Source organism: Bos mutus, chromosome 4 (assembly GCF_027580195.1).
Source record: "Bos mutus isolate GX-2022 chromosome 4, NWIPB_WYAK_1.1, whole genome shotgun sequence".
Taxonomy (NCBI): Eukaryota; Metazoa; Chordata; class Mammalia; order Artiodactyla; family Bovidae; genus Bos; species Bos mutus.
This window is the reverse complement of record NC_091620.1, coordinates 107894504-107921604: the sequence shown is the minus strand read 5'-3', so window position 1 is coordinate 107921604 and position 27101 is coordinate 107894504. Positions and strand designations below refer to the sequence as shown.

The 27101-nt window shown below is 36.5% G+C and overlaps 1 protein-coding gene across 1 annotated transcript in view; it reads left to right on the top strand.

The window, feature by feature from the left end:
* VPS50 (VPS50 subunit of EARP/GARPII complex) overlaps window positions 1–27101 on the top strand; it is a 131780-nt gene that overhangs the window by 48267 nt on the left and 56412 nt on the right. The window contains exons 13-16 of the mRNA XM_070369843.1: window positions 14987–15119; window positions 18774–18865; window positions 25202–25296; window positions 25633–25731. Coding sequence (XP_070225944.1) covers window positions 14987–15119; window positions 18774–18865; window positions 25202–25296; window positions 25633–25731 — 419 coding nt within the window. The remainder of the gene's footprint in view (window positions 1–14986; window positions 15120–18773; window positions 18866–25201; window positions 25297–25632; window positions 25732–27101) is intronic.

Below are 27101 nucleotides of genomic sequence, written 5' to 3'. Positions count from 1 at the left end.
CATGCATTGGAGAAGTAAATGGCAACCCACTCCAGTGTTCTTGCTTGGAAAATCCCAGGGACGGGGGAGCCTGGTGGGCTGCCGTCTATGGGGTCGCATAGAGTTGGACGTGACTGAAGCGACTTAGCGGTAGCATGCTATTAAAAGTCAAACACATATTTGTACTTATGCTTCTTAAGAATATCCTCTATGCTTCTATATAACACAAAGATGAAAGTTGTATTTAGCTTATACATTTTTATGAACAAAATTTTGTTCTTAAGATGTTTACCATAGCTTTTAAAAATAATTTCTTTTGCTTTTTCCTAAAAGGCTATGAAATAACCTTTTGAGGTATCTGTGTATATTTAAATTATCAGATAACATGGTGTATGATCTTTTTAATGTGTTGTTGGATTCTGATTGCTAGAATTTTGTTAAGGATTTTTGCATCTATGTTCATCAGTGATATTGGCCTGTAGTTTTCTTTTTTTGTGGCCAGTCATCAAGACAGTATGGTACTGGCACAAAGACAGAAATATAGATCAATGGAACAAAATAGAAAGCCCAGAGATAAATCCACGCACATATGGACACGTTATCTTTGACAAAGGAGGCAAGAATATACAATGGATTAAAGACAATCTCTTTAACAAGTGGTGCTGGGAAATCTGGTCAACCACTTGTAAAAGAATGAAACCAGAACACTTTCTAACACCATACACAAAAATAAACTCAAAATGGATTAAAGATCTAAACGTAAGACCAGAAACTATAAAACTCCTAGAGGAGAACATAGGCAAAACACTCTCTGACATACATCACAGCAGGATCCTCTATGACCCACCTCCCAGAATATTGGAAATAAAAACAAAAATAAACAAATGGGACCTAATTAACCTTAAAAGCTTGTGCACATCAAAGGAAACTATAGCAAGGTGAAAAGACAGCCTTCAGAATGGGAGAAAATAATAGCAAATGAAGCAACTGACAAACAACTAATCTCAAAAATATACAAGCAACTCCTACAGCTCAACTCCAGAAAAATAAATGACCCAATCAAAAAATGGGCCAAAGAACTAAATAGACATTTCTCCAAAGAAGGCATACAGATGGCTAACAAACACATGAAAAGATGCTCAACATCACTCATTATCAGAGAAATGTAAATCAAAACCACAATGAGGTACCATTTCACACCAGTCAGAATGGCTGCGATCCAAAAGTCTACAAGTAATAAATGCTGGAGAGGGTGTGGAGAAAAGGGGAACCCTCTTACACTGTTGGTGGGAATGCAACCTAGTACAGCCACTATGGAGAACAGTGTGGAGATTCCTTAAAAAACTGGAAATAGAACTGCCTTATGATCCAGCAATCCCACTGCTGGGCATACACACTGAGGAAACCAGAAGGGAAAGAGACACGTGTACCCCAATGTTCATCGCAGCACTGTTTATAATAGCCAGGACATGGAAGCAACCTAGATGTCCATCAGCAGATGAATGGAAAAGAAAGCAGTGGTACATATACACAATGGAGTATTACTCAGCCATTAAAAAGAATACATTTGAATCAGTTCTAATGAGGTGGATGAAACTGGAGCCTATTATACAGAGTGAAGTAAGCCAGAAGGACAAACACCAATACAGTATACTAACGCATATATATGGAATTTAGAAAGATGGTAACAATAACCCTGTATACGAGACAGCAAAAGAGACACAGATGTATAGAACAGTCTTATGGACTCTGTGGGAGAGGGAGAGGGTGGGAAGATTTGGGAGAATGGCATTGAAACATGTAAAATATCATGTATGAAACGAGTTGCCAGTCCAGGTTCAATGCATGATACTGGATGCTTGGGGCTAGTGCACTGGGATGACCCAGAGGGATGGTATGGGGAGGGAGGGGGAGGAGGGTTCAGGATGGGGAACACATGTATACCTGTGGCGGATTCATTTTGATATTTGGCAAAACTAATACAATTTTGTAAAGTTTGAAAATAAAATTGTAGTTGGAAAAAAAATTATCAGATAACAAAGGGCTTATCTTTCTTGAGTAAGTGCTTATTAAAATTACTCCAGAAACATTTGATACTTCTTTATAAAGTTATCCATATTTGTGTGATAGTAGGTGAGATATCTATAATTAAATTAGGGAAACAACTAAATTAAGGAAACATCTGATTTATTGGTACATTAGTGCTTAGTCATAGAAAACAGCCCCCCTGCACCCACACACATACAGAGAGCAGCTGGCATGTACATTATTATTCATCTAACATAGTTGTACATTTCTGGTTCATATTCAGACTGTTCTGAAAACATTAGTTGAAGTAGTTTTTGGTGTAAAGTGGCGAGAATAGTATTGAATGTTAACGATGCATTCATGGAGGCATTTCTTTTGAGGAATGGATTTAACAGAATTAGGTATGATAGGGTCTTTAATGTTGAAAGAACAGACGTAGAAGAACTGAATAATGAGATGAAGAATATGATGCATTTTAAGGTGGCCCACTTTCTCTGGCACTATTCTTGATAAAAAATTAAGGAAGTTTAGAAATTACCTAAGGCCTCTTGCAAATATGTAAGTCAGTGTTATTGCAGGCAGACAGGAATGTGAACATGTCTTATAAGCCTAAGTTTTAATTTTTTCTATAATATTGAGTGATATTTGACCTTTTTAAACCAGGTAAGTTAGGAAGAAATTATCTCATATCAGATTTATTTATTTAGTTTGATGGAAAGATGTGTAGTTTTAGTTATATAAATAAAAGTGGTTTACTCGGGAGAGGAAAAATAGAAGGAACTCTTAGAAGTTCAGTAAGCTGATGAAACTTAAATATGTTTTCCTGGTGAGAACAATATCAATGATCTTGAATGGTGTAACTCAGGCAGGGGAGGGGATTTGTGAAGGAGCCTTATATTAGAATGTATGGTTCTTAAATTTTTCAACATATGGCACTTGGACATCATTTTTGCCCTGATAAAATGAGCTGATCATAATTATTGAGGATATACCAGTTCAGGAGCATATGTGGCAATGAGTGCCCAGCTAAGAAAGAAGCAACAGAGTCCTCAGGGCATATATGCAGGGTGTTGACTAGAAGCGAGAAGGAAGATCCCAGGCATTTGGGCAGCGGTTGGTTTTCTCTGTAGAGCAGCAGTATTTTCAAGGAAGGCTTTACTAGTAGATAAACATTTAAATATAAGAATAAAAAAATAAAAAATGGTACACTGATCAAGTTGAGAGAGGGATAGAGTTCCTGTAAACAGGGAACCATTTTGTTTCCTTTAAATGGAAAGAGATCAGAGATGAAAAGAGAATCATTTGCTTGTGCTCATTCACAGTATTATTTTAAACCACTCACAGATGTCTTTCTATTACTAAAATGGGCTAGAATGAAATTGAACTCTTTTTTTTTTTTCTTTCTGGATATTCCTTTACAAAGAAACCTGGGGCAAAACTCATGTTCTGTTTTTATTTTCTTTGGTAAACAGAGAACCAGCATTCTTCAGGGCAGCAGCATACTGTCCCGTTATGAAGTGTCTGCCCTGTGTCCTGTTACCATTGCTCTATGTTTAAAAGTTGAGTTGACTTTGAACTTTTTGAAGTCATTTTGCAATTGAATGTACTTTCTTTACTAAACTGTGTTTTCTAAATGACTGAAAGTACAGTTTTTGTTCATATAGTTTATCTTTCAGTCTTGTTTTGCTATTAGTCTTGAACGTCTCGACTTAAGAGTTTTAAATCAGTAGTTTTGGCTCTTTTAAAAAATACTTACATTATCTTGCAGCACAAATGATGGAGTACTACTTACAAGGAGAAGTTTGAAATGAGAATTACATCATGTTCATTTCTGGCAAGGGCCAATGTAAAAGGGATAGTAGTCATTTTATTTGATTAAAAAGCCTTTTTGTGATTGCATTTATCAATGCATTGATGTACCTTGCATATTTACACCAGTTTGTGGAGAGATTTAAAAACATCAAGTGGAAGAAGCTCTTTATTTCATGACTTTGTAGGGAAACCCTGTGTAGATTTTTTTGAAAGTTTATGAAGTATGCATCAGTTTTTAGTGTTTTTAAAACTTTTTTTTTTTTTGGCAGCTCATGAGTTTCCATGGGGAGCTTATTTCAAGATATTAATTAGGGTGTTATTGATTAATTTTATAATAATAGAGCTGGCTAAGCTGACTGCATTTTCTCAGCCATTTTTCAGTTGTTCATTTCCAAATGATTTTAATGAATTTTGTTTTTGAAATGAACTTGGCAATGTAATAATACTTGGGGGAAAATGTACTGTTTTTTTAGAAAAAGCTTTCTGAAATAATTTCAGTATTTATTTTCACTATCTGGCACATTGGAGGTGTTTAGTAAATGTTTATTTAGTATATTGGATTGAACTCTTTGTCTCTAACTCGTGTAGTGTTGACTTAGTCTTCGGATTTGATTGAGGGGAAAGAAAACCAACACTGAGTGCTTTCTCAGTGCCATGTACTTTTTAAAAAACTTTTTATTTTATACTGGGGTATAGCCAATTAACAATGGTGTGACAGTTTCAGGTGAAGAGCAGAGGGACTCAGCCACACACACACATGTGTCCATTCCTCCCAGACTCCCCTCCCGTCCAGGCTGCCACGTAGCACTGAGTAGAGTTCCGTGCTATGTAGTAGGGATGCGTGTGGACTTTACAAGTTCCTTCAGGTGCGTACTTTATAGAGAGACCAACGAAAGGCTTGTCCAGTGTTCCATTCTTCTAGGTTTTAAAATTTCATTCTCATAAGTAATACCTCTTGGTACTGAATTGTAATGATGATAGGCTGCTGGGAATTATCATCATATTGACTGTAGGCAAGTACAGAAAAGTGAAAAAAGAAAGTAAAAATTAGTATTTCTGCATTCAAAGCTGGTTCTTTTAATGTATATTATATAAGCAAATAGCTTTTTAAAGTAGGATTATGCTGTACATGCAGATTTATAACATTTTTTCCCACTTGCTATGTTATAAACAATTTTCTCTGTGGGAGAGGGAGAGGGTGGGAAGATTTGGGAGAATGGCATTGAAACATGTAAAATATCATGTATGAAACGAGATGCCAGTCCAGGTTCAATGCACGGTACTGGATGCTTGGGGCTAGTGCACTGGGATGACCCAGAGGGATGGTATGGGGAGGGAGGAGGGAGGAGGGTTCAGGATGGGGAGCACATGTATACCTGTGATGGATTCATTTTGATATTTGGCAAAGCTAATACAATTATGTAAAGTTTAAAAATAAAATTTATAAACAAACAAACAAAAACCAATTTCTGTTTCAGTAAGTATACTACTCACGTACCTTTTAGGGCTTGACAGTACTTCAGTGTAAGAGATCCTGTGGATTAATTAACCAGTTTCTTATTCGTCAATATTTATATTATTTCCAGCTTTTATCATGATGAACAGCACTGTAGTAAGTATTTTTAAAGCTAAATCTTTGCATAGATCATTATTTCTTTAGGATAGAAGATGAAGATTAAAATTGCATTGTCAAAGGCTTTGCATTTTTAAAACTTTGGTTTATATTTCCAAAATTGCCTTGCAGAAAGCATGTTTCAACTTAGGCTTCTCATCAGTAGTGTCTGCTCTTACCCTTTTCCCTGTGCATAAGAATGCTGATTATTTTATATTTAATAGCTTAATTGTCAAATTCCAGAAGATAGCATATCAATAACAGTTTATGTTGTTTTTCACTCAGGATGTGAAGGAAATTAAATGGGGGCATTTCATTGATTGTTGAGGTTAATTTGGTTGATTTGGTTGGATAAATGAGTGAACCTTTCCTTTCTTACTAGAGAAACCTTTCCAGTTAGAGGAATAATACTATTTACTTGAGTGCTTTATCAGATTAGCTTTAAAATACTCCAAGAATTCAGCTGTCAGATTTATTCATATCAAGTGTATGTAGCACCCAGTCAGTTTTTTAATATGAGTTATATATTGGTTTCTAAATATTTAAGGTAAAATAAAAAATAAATTTTGGTAATTTTAAATATTTAAAACTTAATGACCAAAAGATAAGTAAGGGAAGTTTATCCATGTCTTCTTTTTTCCCTGCCATTTCCTCTTTGGATTGTCAGAACTGTGAAAGATTGAAATTTTATCCTGCTTGCAGACTAACAAGGTAGTCTATTAACTGTTTCATGGGTGCTGGTAGAAGATAAAAGATCCTGCTGTCTTAGCACTCTGACTTAGTATAAACCAGTTCCCTTGTCATTGGTGGTGGTTTAGTCACTAAGTCATGCCTGACAAATTGCAACCCCATGAACCATAGCCCACCCGGCCCCTCTGTCCATGGGATTTCCCAGGCAAGAATACTAGAGCGGGTTGCCATTTCCTTCTCCAGAGGATCTTCCCAACCCAGGGACTGAAGCCATGTCTCCTCCATTGGCAAGCACATTCTTTACTGCTGAGCCACCAGGAAAACCCTCCCTTGTCATGACCCAGCTCTTGTTCATCAAGTCATCAGTTCAGCTCAGCAAGGGGCAATAAGCTTATAAGTAGTTTGTTACCTAGGATGGTTGTATTCATTATGATCAAGAGTAGGTAAGAAAAGTTCCAACAACATATACATGTGTCAGATGGGATCAACACAATTCTTGAGGGGTTGAAGGAGACCGAGAAGCAGGCTATGACCTCTGAGTGGGTTTGTATTTCAGCAAGCACAGTGTATGTGGCTGGGTCCAGAGATACAGAGGCAATATTCTGTGCAGTGACCTGAAAGGAGAGCGTGGGCAGAGGAAAGAAGCAGTGGGATGTCTGGCTTGGTTTAACAGGATTACACCAAATACAGTGATTTGATTTCTACGATACCCTGGGACTAATGAGTGCCTGTAGAGAGCATGATGTTATTTGGGTAGCCACCTTTCTCTCCCTTGCCTGGAAATGAAGGTGTTTTCTGGTCACTTGAAATGGACGCAGGTGTACTGAGGCCTCTCTTAGCTGCCCAAGACTACAGACAGTTAAAACTATCAACGTAGTTTAGACTGCTGGGTGATTTTTGCCAGGTTGGGGGGAAAGATAGGGGTAAATATTAAAGAGCCAACCTATTTTTTCTAATATTTATTTTTATTTATTTGGTTGCATGAGATCTTAATTGTGGCACATGGGCTCAGTTGCCCCATGGCATACGGTATCTTAGTTCCCTGACCAGGGATCGAACCCATGTCCCCTGCATTGCAAGGCACTTTCTTAATCTCTGGACCACCAGGAAAGTCCCCAAGCCAACCTGTGTTCAAGGTGTGGTACACAGCTGCCAGCCAGAACAGTCATTTACTGGTAAAAGCCATTCTTGAAACCTGCCAAGTTCTTATTTTTAAATACTGTCCATTTAGAGTGATGATCTTAGCATGGGAGTTCATAGCACTTCATCATTTGAAATTTTGAAAGGTAAATTGTATATTCTGATTCTTCAAGTTTTGCTTGTTTTGCAGTATTAAGCTTTGCATTTGATGAAGGCCACTTAGCAGCAATTAGCCAAACCTGGAGCTTCCCGGGGGGTGCAGGTGGTAAAGAACCCTCCTGTTAGTGCAGGGGACATAAGAGACACGGATTCGATCCCTGGTTCCAGAAGATCCCCTAGAGTAGGAAATGGTACCCCACTCCCGTTCTTGCATGGGAAATCCCATGGACAGAGGAACCTGGCGGGCTATAGTCCATGGGGTTGCAAAGAGTCAGACACAGCTGAGTACATAACATCACATCAGGCAAACCTGAGGATTGTAGAGAAGGAATGCCTTCTGTGTATTTCACTATTTAGAGGGTGCTGGTTACTTAGTTCCAAGTTGGTATTGTTTATACCATATGTGTTACATACATATGTCTTCATGTGTACATACATATTTAGTATTAATGATAAAATGCCTAGAAGATGAGAATGACTGATTTTTCACCATGATATGTTTGTGTGTTGAAATCACAAATGAATCTAGTTTAGTGTAAGGAAATTCTTGCTACAGCATATGCATGTTTTACCTATGGAGAATCATAGTCTTTAAAGCTTCAGAGAAACTCGAGGTTATCTGCTTTATCCCTTGAGGTTTGGATACATAAAGTGATATGTTGGAGTTATGCATGACCGAGTAAGTCACAAATTTGGGCCCCAGGCCCAAACACGTGCCATCCAGTCCACTATACAGAGCAGCGTTCTGGTGTTCAGTGATTCGAAAGGTCTTAGAGTATTCCTGTTTTGTACAGGTTGGTCCTAACAGAAGTCATCAATGGTTGAGAAAATCTTTAAATTGATTGGCCCAGCCACTGATTTAGTTCAGCCTCCCCAGAAATGTTTTTAGTTCCCTGGAGCTTAATGCTGTTTTGATCTCCAACATGTTTCCAGAAACCTCTCAGCTAAGTAGTCAGTTTTCTCCAGCTGCTTCTGGTGATGTGAGTTCCCTATGCTAACAGGATTCATCTAGAGATGTTGATAAGTCTCTGCTGCCCTTGGAAATCATCTGTGAGTGTGTTTGTGTGTTCGAATGAGGGTAGGGATGGCAGTGCTAGGAGTTTTAAATCTCTATGCGGATGCCAAAACATCTGCTCCCTCTCTGTTTGGTGGGATGTGATTAGAGTGCTAAGTCAGAGTGAAACAAGATGATAATACTTCAGGGATGCTCCTAAGAATTTTTGTTGTGATGTTTTAACATAAAAGATCATCTTGCTGAAATTTTTGTTGGCAACTTGTAATAGAGATTTCTGATGGGTAAAAAGTAAATTAATAAGAATCAAAAGACTAAATTTAGTGGCCTCTTTTTTTTCATATTTACCACTTGGCACCGAAGCAGGTTTCAAAGGTGAATTTTTTATCACCGTGTGGTTCAGGTATGAAAGGCTGCCTATATTCATTTCTGGCTTTTCTCTGTTCTATGAAAATGATGTCTAGAGTCTTACTAAATTGTTGCTTGTAGGTAAGGCTGAGACGTTGCTGCTTTTAACAAGTTAATTTCATCATTTTAACTTTGACCAGGTGGGCTGGTTGGGATGGTTAATAGTAGAGCTGGAAGGTACAAAGTTTTACTCTTAACTGATAATGATAAGAAATCAGATCTGTGGATTCTGTGAAAGTGTTCATCAGGACTTGATTAAATAATGAATTTTCACAAAGATAAACTCAAAATGGATTGAAGACCTAAATGTAAGACCAGAAACTACAAAACTCTTAGAGGAAAACATAGGCAGAACACTCAACAACATAAATCAAAGCGAGATCCTTTATGACCCACCTTCTAGAGTAATGAAAATAAAAACAAAAGAAAACAAGTGGGGCCTGATTAAACTTAAAAGCGCTTGGACTTGTAAGCTTTTGCTTACAGCAAAAGAAGCTGTAAGAAGGTGAAAAGACAACCCTCAAAATGGGAGAAAATAATAGCAAATAAAACAACTAATTGATAAAGGATTAATTTCCAAAATACACAAGCAGCTCGTACAGCTCAATACCAAGAAAACAAACAACCCAATCAAAAGTGGGGAAAAAAACCTAAACAGACATTGCTCCAAAAAAGACATACAGATGTCTAACAAACACATGAAAAGATGCCCAGCATTGCTTATTATTAGAGAAACGCAAATCAAAACTACAATGAGATATCACCTTACACCGGTCAGAATGGCCCTCATCAAAAAGTGTACAAACAATAAATGCTGGAGAGGGTGTGAAGACAAGGGAACCCTCTTGTGCTGTTGGTGGGGATGTAAACTGATACATCCACTATGGAAGAGAGTATGGAGATTGCTTAAAAAACTAGGAATAAAACCACCATATGACCCAGCAATCCCACTCCTGGGCATATACCCTGAGGAAACCAAAATTGAAAGAGACACATGTATCCCATTGTTCATTGCAGCACTATTTACAACAGCTAGAACATGGAAGCAACCTAGATGTCCGACAGATGAATGGATAAAGAAGCTGTGGTAGATATACACAATGGAATATGACTAAGCCATAAAAAGGAACACCTTTGAGTCAGTTCTAATGAAGTGGATGAACCTAGAACCTATTATACAGAGTAAAGTAAGTCAGAAAGAGAAAGATAAATACCATATTCTAATGCATGTATACGGAATCTAGAAAAATGGTTCTGAAGAATTTATTTACAGGGCAACAGTGGAGAAACAGACATAGAGAATAGACATATGGGCATAGGGAGAGGGGAGGAGAGGGTGAGATGTATGCAGAGAGTAGCGTGGAAACTTACATTACCATATGTAAAATAGATAGCCAATGGGAATTTGGCTGAAAAAAAAAAAAAAGAATGAATTTTGACACTTGAGTAGTGAAGCTTGGTAATAACGCTGTGTTGAGCACTCTTGCATTATAACATCTGGATTTGTGAGTCTTCTCCAAATCCTGCACATAGGATATTTGTTTCTATTTGTGATCACTGGTTACTAGACATGTATGTTATCTGTATGGAGTTTATGAGTTGCAAACAAAATTTAGGTTACTTAAAATGTTCCTCCTTTTCTGCATGATTTTTGAGACAGTTCTAAAATACTATACCTTTTTCTCTTCTCACCTGTCAACCTTCCCTGAATACATTAGTACTCATAGCTTTACGATGGCAGTGGAAAGTCGCTCTGGAACACAGAAAAATGTTTGATAAGTAAATTTCTATTTCCCATACTTAGACATGCTGTTTCGTGCAAGTGTTTTCTAGATTGATTAATTCAAGGCTTTTGTTGCTATTATTGATATGCGATCGGAGCATTGGACTGAAACTGTTATATGGCACTACTCTCTCCTGGTACGCCTGATTTTATACTGAACGAATCACCCATTAATTGGAAGTTGAACTGAATTGCAGTGTTGGGTATTTAGTAATCAGTGAATGGATTAAACCCTTGATGAAGTAGCAGATCTAAGAATCTCTAACATTGATTTGTGGAATGTGAATGTGAGATATCCAGAGTGGTTTACCATCTAAGGGCCTGTGACCGGTAAGCTGTGAAACAGGTGCTGGTTGGGACCCAGGGCTTCCCGTTCCTTGTTTAGTCCTCTTTCTGTTACGCTCTGCTGGCGTGAAGAAGAATTGATGTCCGAGCGGAAGTAGTAAGTCAGAAACCCAGATTCTCTTCTTGGCCTGCCTTTTATTTACCGAGTACTTGTACAGTTATTTGCATATTTGTTGGTTTTTTTGATTCTCTCATTATAGTCATGGTTCACACATGTCGGAAATAAGAGTTTTTATTTGAAATTTGGTGGTGATTGTGTAAATCAGTTGGAGAGCATCAGTTGTGAATGATTTTAGTAGTAAGGTGTTAAAAGCATCAAAAGCATTTGTTGCTATGAGAGTTGACCCTGGTTGATTGCACAGTATAGTGGAAAGTGGTTTCTGGAGTCCAATTTTAAAATGAAATGACTTCTCGCCAGCATGGGCTTCCAAGTACAGAGATGAACACGTTTCACTTAAGTCTATTAAAAACAATATATATCTGTTGCACCTTGTCTTTTTTTCTTAAACTGTTTACTGTCTATTTTGTATGATGAATCTATACATTTGTTTCTATTTTAGAATATAAATTGAGGTAAGAAGCATCTTGCTCAGTACATCACAGTCTTATGTTTGCACATACGACATTTTTGAAGATAAGTTTGGGCAACTTTCACGTGTGGGCTTTGGCTAGATCTTTGAATTCTTTACACTTGAATAAGTTAGGTGAGAAAAAGCTTCTATAGTTTCACTAAATAATTTCAACTTTCTCTGAAAAACATTTCACATAAACATTTCTGTGTATATAATCTCATCCAAACCCATTAAGTTTTAGCAAATCGTCAAGAGGTAACGTAGTAAAGAACCTCCTTTTCCTTGAACAAATAGGCAACTAATGTATCTAGACAGTGATCTAGCGGAGAACAGAAGGTAGTAGCTCCAAGTTCCAATTTTCTAATTTGTTAAACTGTGACAATTATAATAAAAGGTGATTGGTGGACAATGGCACCCCACTCCAGTACTTTGCCTGGAAAATCCCATGGACGGAGGAGCCTGGTAGGCTGCAGTCCATGGGGTCGCTAATGAGTCGGACACGACTGAGCGACTTCACTTTCACTTTTCACTTTCATGCATTGGAGAAGGAAATGGCAACCCACTCCAGTGTTCTTGCCTGGTGAATCCCAGGGACGGGGGAGCCTGGTGGGCTGCCGTCTATGGGGTCGCACAGAGTGGGACACGACTGAAGTGACTTAGCAGCAGCAGCAGCAGCACAATTATTTGTATAGTCATACTTTTCCTTTGGGAAAAATAAGGCTAACACTGCTTTCATCTATCAGAAAGATACGTTGGGATATAATTAGGTTAAATTTATTTGCATAGTATAAACACAAACTTAGGCAAAGTTGAGTTTATGAAAGTTTGTAGAGGAGTACCTTTATTCCAGTGAATGATTGTTAAGCTGCAATTCAGAACCTTTTTGTGATTTTTGCCTTTTCTTTGTCGTCTGCTTTTAGCTCTTTCCTGAACTCATACATCAGTATTAATTTTAGTTACATGTTTGTGGTATGAGAGATATGTCAATTGTAATGATGTGGTAAAAATAAACCAAGGAAAAATGCAAGACTGGTTCATTGTAAAAGTAGTAATTATAAAAGTAAACAGGGAAAGTCAACATAAAAAATTACCACAAATTATAGCGTAAGTATGCAAAAATATTTGTGTTTATCTCTGCAAGCCATGTGTAAATCTGGATAGCCATCCTAATTTCATTTCCTCCTGTGTTCCTTCTGTCTCATCCCCCATGCCATCTCTTCAGTCAGTCAGTCAGTTCAGTCGCTCAGTCGTGTCCAACTCTTTGTGACCCCATGAATCGCAGCACGCCAGGCCTCCCTGTCCATCACCAACTCCCGGAGTTCACTCAAACTCATGTGCATCGAGTCGGTGATGCCGTCCAGCCATCTCATCGTCTGTCGTCCCCTTCTCCTACTGTCCCCAATCCCTCCCCGCGTCAGGGTCTTTTCCAATGAGTGAACTCTTCGCATGAGATGGCCAAAATATTGGAGTTTCAGCTTCAGCATCAGTCCTTCCAATGAATACCCAGGACTGATCTCCTTTAGAATGGACTGGTTGGATCTCCTTGCAGTCCAAAGGACTCTCAAGAGTCTTCTCCAACACCACAGTTCAAAAGCGTCAATTCTTTGGCGCTCAGCTTTCTTCACAGTCCAACTCTCACATCCATACATGACCACTGGAAAAACCACAGCCTTGACTAGATAGACCTTTGTTGGCAAAGTAATATCTCTGCTTTTGAATATGCTATCTAGATTGGTCATAACCTTTCCTTCCAAGGAGTAAGCGTCTTTTAATTTCATGGCTGCAGTCACCATCTGCAGTGATTTTGGAGCCCCCCAAAATAAGGTCTGACACTGTTTCCACTGTTTCCCCATCTATTTCCCATGAAGTGATAGGACCAGATGCCATGATCTTCGTTTTCTGAATGTCGAGCTTTAAGCCAACTTTTTCACTCTCCTCTTTCACTTTCATCAAGAGGCTTTTTAGTTCCTCTTCACTTTCTGCCATAAGGGTGGTGTCATCTGCATATCTGAGGTTATTGATATTTCTCCCAGCAACCTTGATTCCAGCCTGTGCTTCTTCCAGCCCAGCGTTTCTCATGATGTACTCTGCATATAAGTTAAATAAGCAGGGTGACAATATACAGCCTTGATGTACTCCTTTTCTTATTTGGAACCAGTCTGTTGTTCCATGCCATCTCTTTCAGTGTTTTCTTCTTTATATTCACTATGTTTATTCTTTTGATGATAGGCAGATAGATGCATTAATTTTTTCTATTTATTATGACATACATATGTATAATAAAAATGTTTCTCTTCCTCACATGTATATATATCATATGAAAGGGAAAATTTTTTATTAAACTTTTGTTAAAGTATATGCTTATTATTTTTCATAGTTGCACAGTGCTCTTTTGTGTGTGTAAAGATAGTTTATTCAACGGATCTCCTGTGTTTGGACATTTAGATAGATTCCAGTATTTTGCAGTTAACAGATTATCCTTCAGCAAACAACCTTGTGCATATGTATTTTCACATTGATTGAAGTACACCTTCTGTATAAATTCCTAGAAGTGGAATTGCTGGGTCCAGGGGAAATACAAACGATGGAGCAAATGCTCCATTGTGACAGACAGAAAACCTGATTAATAGAATCGAGGCATTACCCTACCTATGAAATAAGAGGAGCAGAATGACAAACTGATAGTGTTTTACTAAGGATAGAGGGAGAAAAATCCACGCATTTTCATTAGGGAGAAGATTTGGGACCACATACTTTTTCATAGCCATATACAACATATTTTAAAATAGTATTGTCAAATATGAAATAGCTGTATCCCTGTAATTTAAAGAATTTACAGATTGTCAAAGGTGCTAGCTTAATTTACGTAAATATGACTATCTTTTTGCAAATTGTAACTTGTCTAAGAATGAGAATAAAGCTGCGTTTGTATGCTAAGAACATGGCTTTGAAAACATGTGTTTGGGGAAGTTTGCACTCTTATTCGTAACACTTAGCAATTCAGTAGTGTATGGATTCATAGAATGAGAATTGATACTGCCCATGAATACTAAAAAGCCATGTTGAAATAGGAATTACTAATTGTAATTGTTACTGTTAATTACTAAAAGTGTGCTTACTAACTCATACAAGTTAGTATTTCTATTAATGGCTTGATAAATATTTTACTAACTGGGGAATTTAGAGGAGGGGGGAAATCATTATGGAGAGAAATTACCATTTGTTCCACGTTGAAACATGGGACATGTTGAACAAATTACTGTTTGCTCTGTGTTGAAATAAGAACACACTTTTCTTGCTGTTGGGCTTTCTTTTTAGACATATCAGTGGAAGAAATTTTCTTATCTAATTCTTTATTGCATTTGATTGACACCATAACATTTTATTTCGATTAACTTTGTGTTAAACACGACAGTTTGAAAGTTGGCTTTTGTCATTTCCTTCAGCATGTTACACCAGACAGCTATATTCCATGCCTTGCTGACCTGTGCAAAGCCCTGTGGGAAGTTATGCTCAGCTATTACAGGACTATGGAATGGCATGAAAAGCATGATAATGAGGATACTACTTCTGCTTCTGGTAGGAAATAATTTTCATTTTATTATAAAAACTGAATTATAAATACGCCATATTTCTGGAGTAAGGAGAAAGAAAAGAGATAGCTGTAGTTTTAGAGTTTCAGGGACCGTGATGACCTGAATGGGTTAAATGGGTTAAATGTTCAGCAGAGAAAGCAATTTAGCTACTATAAAGACTCCATTACCTTTGGGGATTTACCAGGCTGAAGAACTTCGTATGTGATAGGTATTACCAATTTCCAGGAAAATGTGGTGATGGTCTTAGCACTAAATTATTAAGAGAGCACTTAAAAAAAAAAAGAATTGAAAACTAAGTAAGACATTGGTCTGTCCAAATTTACTATAAAATTAATGCTATTTTTTAATATTAGCATTAATTCAATATTGTCTTTTTTTTCTTATTTTCAAATTGTACTAATAATAATGCTGCTGCTGCTGCTGCTAAGTTGCTTCAGTCATGTCCAACTCTGTGCAAATTAGTAATTCTACTGATGCTTTTCTCCATGAACATAGTGGGACATTAAATTTAAAAAAGATGTTTTAAATTCTATCTTTGAAAGCGAAATACACTTTAAATGTCTATAGTATACTCATAAAGAGCAAACCTTTGAGAAATTATATTAACTAGGCATTACTTCATAATATAATTATATATCTTAAGTGATTATCCTTGAACAATAGCTAAGAGTAAGTATTCAGAAGTACTTTTAAAAGAGTATATCAGTATTTAGGATGGGCAAAATAAATTATACGATACATATTTTTCTGTATTACATACAGTTTAGTATAGCTAGTTAATCAAGTTATTTTAGTAACCTCTAATTTCCGAAGCATTTGGTTTTTGTGATTGGGAAGGAATGCTCAAACCTTACTAATTTATAAAATGTAGGATATTGGTAGTATAGAAGACGTATGTTTAATATTAATCTTGACTTGTAAGAAGCTCATAAATATAGATAGCAAAAAATAAGAAAGATAAATTGTATGGAAGGATTTCCCTCCTTTTGGAAATATTGTTGGGGAGGAAGAGGTTTAGAGAAAGAAAGAGAAAGGAGAAAGTGGGGAAGAGAGGAGAGCATTGAGCCAGGATCCTAGACCAGACATTTCACCCACCTCCTCTACTGCGTCTGCGAGTATGGGGACACCTGGCTTCAAGTGAAGAAGTCACTTTCATCCTCTCCAGGCTCCAGTCTTGCTCCGTAAAATGGTAGATTAAGAATAAACAAAAGAAACAAAATGTTTCATCAGGTAGTAACACATTTACCTGTAGGATCTCTATAAAGTTTAGAGACAATGTAAAAAGTGCTAACACTAGTTGTTATTAATATCATCCAAAGAAATGAATCAAGAGAGGTAATTATATTAATAATGAAATATCTGTAGGCCTTTTTTTTTCTTCTTCTAATTTCATTTTATTTAGGGAGTTTGTGAGCTTAGGGGATTTTTTTTCCCCCACAAAGTTTATGCTGTTTTGGCAACCTTAATTTTTTTCTAGATGTGGTAACTGTTTAGACATCTCAGGACCTTTTTTCCCTTTTCTGGTCCATTATTTAAGAAGAAACCAAAGCAAAAGTTTGGAACAAAATTAACACATACTTTAGATATAAGACAAGAGTGTAGAAGATAATATATTCTCATCATGGTGAAACTTGCTTTCTGCTCCAGGCAAATAGTTTCATGTATTATGTACGGATGTATATATTTATGTATACACATTTTCATGATGCTTTCAAATTGTGGTGATGGAGAAGACTCCTGAGAATCCTGGACTTCAAGATCAAACCAGTCAATCCTAAAGGAAATCAACCCTGAATTTTCACCGGAAGGGCTGTTGTTGCTCCAATATTTTGGCCCCCTGATGCAAAGAGCTAACTCATTAGAAAAGATCCTGATGATGGGAAAGACTGAAGGCAAAAGGAGAAAGGGGTGGTAGAGGATGAGATGGTTTAGAGTGTCACCCACTCTAGAGACATGAATTTGAGCAAACTCCAGGAGATAGTAGAGGACAGAAAAGCCTATCATGCTACAATCCATGAGCTCTCAAAGAGTTGGACACAATTTAGCGACCCAACAACAACAAATAGATTCAAACTGAAAACTCTTTGATCCTTCTACATTTAGTCCTCTTTGCTAAAATTCTTTCTCTCTAATCTGTATAATTTAAGAATGCTGTAGACCCTGGTTAATCTGATCATCAGTTGACAATATCGAGGACTGTAAAAAGTCATTTGTTCACCATAGAGTCTTCCTTTTGTATTCACATTAAGGCTTAAATTGTAGGAACCAGTAATTTAAAAATTATTCTTCGCAAACTTGATAAGCCTGAAAGGGCCTCTAGAGTTCACTTGTCGTTCTCTCCTTCGTTGCAGGCAGATTCTTTACTGCTGAGCCGTGGGGAAGTCCTCTAGTTTATACTATTGGTATCTTAACACTTTACCATTTTAAATAAATCTCTAAAGCTATAGTGTAGTGTAGGTACATTGCTCTGAGCTGCTGGGTTCATAATAGCCAGACCATACAGATGGTATGAGGATTCCTTTGTAGCTCAGTTGTTAAAGAATCTGCCTGCAACGCAGGAGACCAGGGTTCAATTCCGCAGTCAGGAAGATCCCCTGGAGAAGGAAATGGCAACCCACTCTAGTGTTCTTGCCTGGGAAATTCCATGAACAGAAGAGCCTGGAAGGTGACAGTCCATAGGGTCGCAAGAGTTGGACACGACTTAGCAACTAAACCACTGACCCACCACCACAGATGGTATGGCTTAAACTGTAGGAGTGGTTACCGGTACACCAGGCATGCATCTGGGCTTCCCAGGTGGCTTGGTGATAAAGAACCCACTGCCAAGGAAGGAGACGTGGGTTCCATCCCTGGGTCAGGAAGATCCTCTGGAGAAGGAAATGGCAACCCTCTTCAGTCCAGGGGGTCGCAAAGAGTCGGACATGACTGAGCAACTAAACAACACAAAGGCATGTATCCAGGGCCTGGATATGAAGGGGCCTTTTGCTGATCACCAGTGGACGGACACCCTGCCAGCCTGAGATGAGAACAATCGATATTCTCAGTTTATTCACACAGAGGCATAATTTTTAAAATATAATATATTTATGTATTTTTCAGTTGCTTTTAGGGAGAGAATTATTTTTGAGGCCAGTCGTTGATCTTAACCTCTTGAAGTGGACATTGTTAGATTATTTACCTGGATTGGATAAAAGTATTCTGGATCATGAAAAATACAAATTGTATGCATCATTGCCTCACTGCATGAGAAGTTTTGCACTCCATACTCCTGTTAACATGTGTATTAATTGATAATTCGGTTAATCAGTCCTGTAATGCCCTGGCAGCAGGCAGTATATGGGTCATTGAGAACCTGGTTTCTGGGATTACACTGCCCAAGTTGGAATCCTACCTCCAATCACACAAGACCTGAGTAGTCTTAGGTGTAAAGTATTATACTTAACATTTCAGAGTCTTGAGTTTGTCTCATCAAATGCATTTAATCCCAGTTCTTATTTTTGACATTGTTTTGATTATGTAAATATCGAGAATATTTTCTGTATTTTACATATGCTTACAGTATATTAGAGTTCACTTTTTTTTCTGGAGAACGAAATGTGAAGCAAGTTTAAAAGTGTATACCATCTTTTATTTTCAGAAGGGAGTAATATGATGGGTGCTGAAGAGACAAGTTTTGATCGTGGCTACATAAAAAAGAAATTAGAACATGGACTTACACGAATATGGCAGGTTTGGTTTTTTTAAACTATTTTTTTTTTCTGTGAAAACAGTAGAAACCTTCATGTCAAAAGTGTTTTACAGATTCATTGTTTAGGTTTTCTGTATTTGTTTTTCCTTGTAGATCTAGTCATATGTTATTTCTTTGGAATAAGTCTGTTACTTGAGTTCTATAATTTATTAATAGTTGTGAATTATATTTGACTGTAACTGGCAGTAGAAAAGGTGTTTTAATTTGAAATTCTCCATTGAAAATATTCCTGGATTACATTTTACTTTTAGTATTGTAGCAGATCTGTGCTTTTCTAAAGAAGTTGTTTTCTTATTGAGATACTGTTTCTTTTATGTGTGTTTTTTTTTCCTTTTCTGTTAATTTTAGGAAAAGGATAACTGTGTAATAGATGACATACTTGGGTTGGAGTCTAGAATAGAGTGAAGGATTTTTTCCAACTCAATGATTTTTGTGCCTTCAGTGAACCTTATGTGTCTATTGATTGTGTATTCCTAGGCTTTTCTTTTGCATTTCAGTAGCTCAGTTGTTGTTATCAGATAATTTAATTTATTAAAATTTTTCATTTCCTAGATAAAATGTAATTTCTTTGATAACTTTTTTGTTCTTTTTGGACTTCCTCAAAATTTAGAAGACCATAGAAACTTTGATATTATGTTCTTTTAAAATGTATTTTTGATTTTTCTAATGAAGCTGATATTTAGTTTGAAAATCTTTACAGAATTTCTTTTAAAAAAATTGTCTAGCTAAATATATACTGCAAACATAAATTTCCTTAAGAATCACTTAGTAGTTATAATTTAGTGTTCTTCTGACTTTTTATTACTTGCTATTGGATATGCTATTTGAACTTATACTTTAATATTTAAATATGTGATAGTCTTTTATAATTTCTATTATGACCATATTAAGGTAATTTTTACCTTTCCACTTATTACAGGTTTAGGCTGACTTTTTTCCTGAATATTATATACAGAAAGGAAAATCTTATATCTAGGGTCAGATATGAATTGTTTCTGCTTAGGTCTTCTAATAGACTCTTAATTATACTTTGCTGAAATTGCAGAATCTATTATAAAATTTTTGGTAATTCAGCATACTTTGAAATATTGACCTGGTATTTTATATAGCTAGTTACTATTCAGTCTGGCAGCCTGATGTCATTCCTGCTATAGGAATATCTATTAAATGTAAGATTTAGTGAAGCTATTCTCATTTAAACATTTGGCCAATTTAATGAAAGTCATCATGCTTTTGAATACAGATAATTGTATATTTCAGGTTTTAGAATATCTTCATCTCTACCAAGTCCCTTTTGCCCCTCCAATCCCAGTTCTCAACCAGTTGTACACAAGACTTTGTGTACATTAGGAACTCATTGCTGTTGCATTGCTTCAGTCGTGTCCGACTGTGTGTGACTCCATAGACGACAGCCCACCAGGCTCCCCCGTCCCTGGGATTCTTCAGGCAAGAACACTGGAGTGGGTTGCCATTTCCTTCTCCAATGCATGAAAGTGAAAAGTGAAAGTGAAGTCGCTCAGTCGTATCCGACTCTTAGCGACCCCATGGACTGCAGCCTACCAGGCTCCTCTGTCCATGGGATTTTCCAGGCAAGAGTACTGGAGTGGGGTGCCATTGCCTTCTCCGTAAGAACTCATTAGTGTTTGTTAAATTGAAATTACAAAGCTCGATGCAATTGCAAAAAGGCAAAGTCTCTGAAAAATAAGTATTTTTTAATAACACATCTAGCAGACAAAACCTGACAGGAGTTGAATTCATTTGATAGCACAACCTGACCACTGTTATCATTGGCTTTTTATAGTATTTATTTTTCCCATTAAAGTGAAAGTGCATATGTTACAGGGATATTCATGTGTTTTATTTTGGGATGCTGCCCTTGACCCCACTGGGGGTTATATATAATATATGCTGTACAGGCTATAATATATTTCTGATACATGAAGTGCTAAATTTCAAAGCAGAAATGAGCATGTGACAATTTACAGACATACATTTATCATAAATTTATTGTGGAGATAATGATAAGTGATGATTGAGAAGCGTAAGATAGTTAACATTTCTGACATAAAACTAGATTCAGAATCATAATCACCTTGATTTTTGATGTGAAAAGTTTTTAGAATTTTATGGCAAATTTTTCCTGCATTTTGACTCAGTTAGAACCTTTCAGGGAAAAAGGTTGTATCAATCATAATATATGTATCACACTGTTTGTGGGTTTACAAACATGGTAATTGAACGCATGGTCCTTGACCTCATGGAGCTTACATATTTAACCATATGAAATTCTTGGTCTTCCAAAATTTTCTTTTTAGTCTTTAACTATGTGAGAAATGGCAGTTTTAAAATGCTTACTGATTTCTCTTTGTTATAGGAAATTAGAGTTGGCATATTTCTACTTTTTTTGAATTGGAAGTTATCTTTACAATCTAATATACTTCCTACCTTTAAATTCTTCTAGGGGCATTTGAAAAATAACCACGTATTTCTTCTTTGTGTTGGGAATTAGGCTGTGTGTGTATTAAAGCAGCTAACTATGTATTACTCTCATCTATATCCTTATTTGGTTTTGGTTTTCTTGGTCTGTGCTGCTCTGAGGGAGCAGTTTTAATCTTCTGGTGTGATTGTAATTTTGTCAGGTTTTTTTTATTTCTAACAGCTTTGGCTTTTTATATTTGGATACTATGTTGACTGATGCTGCAATGCTAATAACCACTTACCTTGTTTGTACATAATTCTCTTTATTAATTTTAAAGAAATAGCTCTTTTCCTCTTAGGCATTTTGCAATGAATTCTAGTTTGCTCTATTATTACCATTACTGTTCATATTTTCCTAATAAATACTTGACAGTTCCCTTATTTTAAATGTTTTTGTATCATGTTTTGATTTTGTCTCCTATTGATATAGAAAAAAATTTTTTTCCAAGAGTGGCTTTATCTTATAATAGAGCAATTGAATATGATGTTTATATTTTCATTAGTGTTTTACTTTATACTTCTTTAATTATTTGAGAACTTGAACATTTAAAAATCTATTAGTTATTTGTGAATTATTTTCTCATATTTTTTGCTCATTCGTTTTAAAATACTTATTTGATAAAGGATAATCCTTTGTATATCATTTGTGTATTTTAACTTACATTTTTGATGTGCAGATGGTTTTTTATGAGGTCAAACTGTTGACATTTGTCCTTTATGACATGTTGCATTTATTCTTAAAGTATGCTTTTTTATGTAAAGCTCTGGTCAGTATTCATTTGGTAATTACAAATACTTATCGAAAGTTTGTATTAATTGCTATATCCCTAATACCTAGAATACTGCTTAGAAAACTTAATAGGTAGTTAGAAAATATTTTTGCCTTTTTATTGAATTTTTTATCTTTTGAAAGCGTACAAAAACATTTACTTAATCTGTTTTATATTTCTTTTGATACGTGATGTAAAGAGAGGATGTCTTCCCCCACATACAACCCCCCCCACCACCAGTTATTCAGGTTTCCCTTCTCTACTTCTTGGATAATCTTTGTTCTTCTCTCTTTTTTTGGGATACCTCCTTGTAGCAAGAGTCAGTGAAAAGAGGAGACTCTGAAGGCAGATAGACCTGGGTTAAATCTTTGCTTTCTCTTTCACTGGCATGTGGATTTAGGCAATTAGTTGACCTCTTTCAAAGAATGCCCCTGCAATGAGGGAGACCTGGGTTCTGTCCCTGGGTTGGGAACATCTCCTGGAGAAGGGAAAGGATACCCACTCCAGCATTCTGGTCTGGAGAATTCCATGGACTGTATGGTCCATGGGGTTACAAAGAGTTGGACGTAACTGAGATGTATGGTGTTGGAGAAGACTCTTGAGAGTCCCTTGGACTGCAAGGAGATCCAACCAGCCCATCCTAAAGGAGATCAGTCCTGGGTGTTCATTGGAAGGACTGATGTTGAAACTGAAACTTCAATACTTTGGCCACCTGATGCGAAGAGCTGACTCATTTGAAAATACCCTGATGCTGGGAAAGACTGAGGGCAGGAGGAGAAGGGGATGACAAAGGATGAGATGGTTGGATGGCATCACTGACTCAATGGACATGGTTTTGGGTAGACTCCAGGAGTTGGTGATGAACAGGGAGGCCTGGCATGCTGCGGTTCATGGGGTCACAAAGAGTTGGACACGACTGAGTGACTGAACTGAACTGAGCAACTTTTACTTTCACTTTGACCTCTTTCAGTTTCTCTTTGCCTAGGGGGATAATGAAGGCTTGCTTAACAACCCTGTTTTAGAATTAAAGATAATATGTAAAGTTCTTAGTATAATGCTGGAGAAAAGTAAATACTCAGAAAACAGTAGTTTTTATTGCTGTTTGTTAAGCACTTACATGTGTATTAGCACTGTTTGATTTATCTTTCCTATTCCATTGATTTTTCTGTATATTGCTAGCATTTTTTGGATAGTTTTTAATATCTTAATGTAGGTGGTACAAGTCCTCTGATATCACTCATAACTTTTACTCCCTCTTTTCAAAGCACTATTTTTTTAAAAAAGGTTATTGTCTATTTCTTATTTCTGGTGAATATTAGAATAATTGTTCAGAAGAAAATTTTTTTGTGTATGTGATTTTGGTTAGAATCTCCCTGTATCTCTACATTAACTTGGAAAAATGGACATATTTATAATATTTAGTCACCTATTCAGTCCCTTAACTCAATTTATGGACATTCTTTTGTATCCCCTTAGAGTTGCTATTAATAGTTCTTTCTTATAGATCTGATAGCCCTTATTAAAGTTATTCCTAAGTGTACTGTATTTTTAATAATTTTTTTTGAATGAAATCTCTCCATTTTCAGGTGCCACAACAGGTATACATGGAAATATTAATTTTTATATGTTGTACATAAATACCTCACATAATTATCTTATTCTGATTATTTTGAATCAATTATTTTGGGGTTTCTAGCGTACCAAGTAGTGATTGGTGATTTTTACCTATACACCTAGTTCAGTTCAGTTGCTCAGTCGTGTCCAACTCTTTGCAACCCCATGGACTGTAGCACTCCAGGCTTCCCTGTCCGTCACCAACTCCTGGAGCTTACTCAAACTCACGTCCATTGCGTTAGTGATGCCATCCAACCATCTCATCCTCTGATGTCTCCTTCTCCTCTCGCCTTCAGTCTTCCCCAGCATCAGGGTCTTTTCAGAGTCAGCTCTTCGCATCAGGTGGCCAAAGTATTGGAGTTTCAGCTTCAGCATCAGTCCTTCCAATGATCACCCAGGACTGATCTCCTTTAGGATGAACTGGTTGGATCTCCTTGCAGCCCAAGGGACTCTCAAGAGTCTTCTCCAACACCACAGTTCAAAAGCATCAATTCTTTGGCGCTCAGCTTTCTTTATAGTTCAGCTCTCACATCCATACATGACTACTGGAAAAACCATAGCCTTGACTAGATGGACCTTTGTTGGCAAAGTAATGTCTCTGCTTTTTAATATGCTGTCTAGGTTTGTCATAGCTTTTCTTCCAAGGAGCAAGCGTCTTTTAATTTCATGGCTGCAGTCACCATCTGCAGGGATTTTGGAGCCCCAAAATAAAGTCTGTCAGTTTCCATTGTTTCCCCATCTATTTGCCATGAAGTGATGGGACCAGATGCCATGATCTTAGTTTTCTGAGTGTTGAGTTCTAAGCCAACTTTTTCACTCTCCTCTTTCACTTTCATCAAGAGGCTCTTAGTTCTTCACTTTCTGCCATAAGGGTGGTGTCATCTGCAAATCTGATGTTATTGATATTTCTCTCAGCAATCTTGATTCCAGCTTCATCCAGCCTGGCATTTCACACGATGTACTCTGCATATAGGTTAAATAAACAGAGTGACAATATACAGCCTTGACGCACTCCTTTCTTGATTTGGAACCAGTCTGTTATTCCATGTCCATTTCTAACTGTTGCTTCTTGACCTGCATACAGATTTAAGGTGATTACTTAAATCTGTATGCAGATTTAAGTGATTACTGCATACAGTATAAGGTGATTATACTAGATATACACAAATAGTGGTGATCTTTACCTGTGTATCTAGTATAAGAATATAATTCTTATCTTGCATGTGTATGTGTATATTAATAGTGATGACTGTGGCCTATACTATTTTTATATTTGATTATGGAACTGTTTCTGATATCACCCTTTGTTGGGTATTGGCCTAAATAGATATTTTTTTTTATCAAGTTAATCTATTCCTGTCTCATTTTAATGTGTAGCTATACAAAAACATGGTTCTTAGAACTTACCTTCTTTATTTTGGATTTACTTGAAACATTTTTTGTTTTGTTTTATAGGATGTTCAGCTAAAAGTTAAAACCTACTTGCTTGGAACTGATTTGTCTATATTCAAATATGATGATTTCATCTTTGTTTTGGATATAATCAGCAGGTAGTATTTGAGATCTTGTCTTATTCTTTATCTTGTTTCATTGAACCATGATAATTAATGAAATCTCGAATCAGTGAGTTACAAGCTGTAACTTCGTGGAAGTGAAGATAATTGAGCATTCACAGTCTAATTTCTGCTGGTTTATTTGTGAATGTGTTTAAATATTTCTGCCCTATTGATGTTTGTAAACTGTAATGCATTTGTAATCTTTAGAATTTCTTCAAGCATCCAAATTTTTATGATTTGTTATCTTTGAATAAAGATGACCTGGACTTCTTTTATTTCCCTATAATAAACATGTTGCTGAAATTGTTATAAATCTTTCTGTCCACCTAGGTTGATGCAAGTTGGAGAAGAATTTTGTGGTAGCAAGTCTGAAGTTTTGCAAGAATCTATTAGAAAACAAAGTGTCAATTATTTTAAGAACTACCATAGGTAAGAACTCTAATAAACATGTATAGACTTATTTAGCTAGTAAGAATAGCTTTTTCTCATGTTTATTAATCTTACAGCATTGATTGGTTTAAAAGAATTACTTTTGAATTTGAAAGACTGTCTTCTTTGTAGCTCTTTGTATTTCTTTTCTACCAAAAATAACATAAGTTATTCTCATTACTTTTTGTAAATTTCAATATGTACTTTGTCTTAAGGGGTTTAAAATGTTGAACTGACTTCTTTGTGGGTATAAGATGATTCTTACGTGGAGGATCCCTAGAAACATTTGACCACTATTCTCTACCTGCATATATGGTGTGAGTTTAGTAAGGAAGTTAAATCAATAGAGGCAGCACTCAGCGAGGCGGACGTGCTTGAAACTACGTGCCTTTTAGGAGTAAAAAGGCTTTTAGAGAAGGGGGCATGATATTCAGAATCTAGCTACAAGGCCAAGACTATGTACTATGTTGCTTTGACAAACAGTGACTACCAGTTTAAAAAGGGTGCTGTGGAGTAGTTTTGGGAGTGGACAAAGGTGGGAAAGAATGTTCATGTAGCAGTGTGATGGTACGCTTAAAGTAGCATTAAACTGAGAGAGTGAACAGGTATTAGACCTTTCTCCATGTAAGCTGGACCCGGTACTGTATCTCTTACATATATTTTATCATTTGCATTGAGGTATATTTCACTTGTTAGTCTGCTTTTTAAAATGTTTTGATTTTGTTGTTACTTGGTACCAGGGAGAGTTGGGATTTGAAATTCTTTTTCTCCTTGTTCAGAGTCAACCCCTGGTCACAGTGATATGTGCTGAGTCAGAAGAGAGATTACTGCATGTGAAACCATTGACTATTATTCAATATTTTTAAGTACACATTTTCTGTCTTAATAGTAAACTCTTAAAATTAAATATGGGCTTTCCTGATAGCTCAGTTGGTCAAGAATCGGCCTAAAAGGCAGGAGACCCCGGTTCAATTCCTAGATCTGGAAGATCCACCGGAGAATGGAAAGGCTACCCACTCTAGTATTCTGGCCTAGAGAATTCCATGGACTGTGTAGTCCCTGGGGTCACAAAGAGTCAGACACGACTGAGTGACTTTCACTCACTCACTCATTAAATATTTATTTTTAAAAATATATATATATATATATTTTTGAAATCTTAAAAGGTTTATTTGACAGCTATTTTCCTAAAAGTGTATGTGGAAGGAAAAGAAACCAAAGAGATGAAATTTACACTTTTGTACAAATGCACAAGTCTATTTGATGTAGAATAATTACTGACGTCTAAATCTATTCCTAATATTGCTATCTGATCTGTGCTTTGCCATGTTTCTTTTCTTTCTTTTTTTTTTTAAGATGCTTGCTTTCTT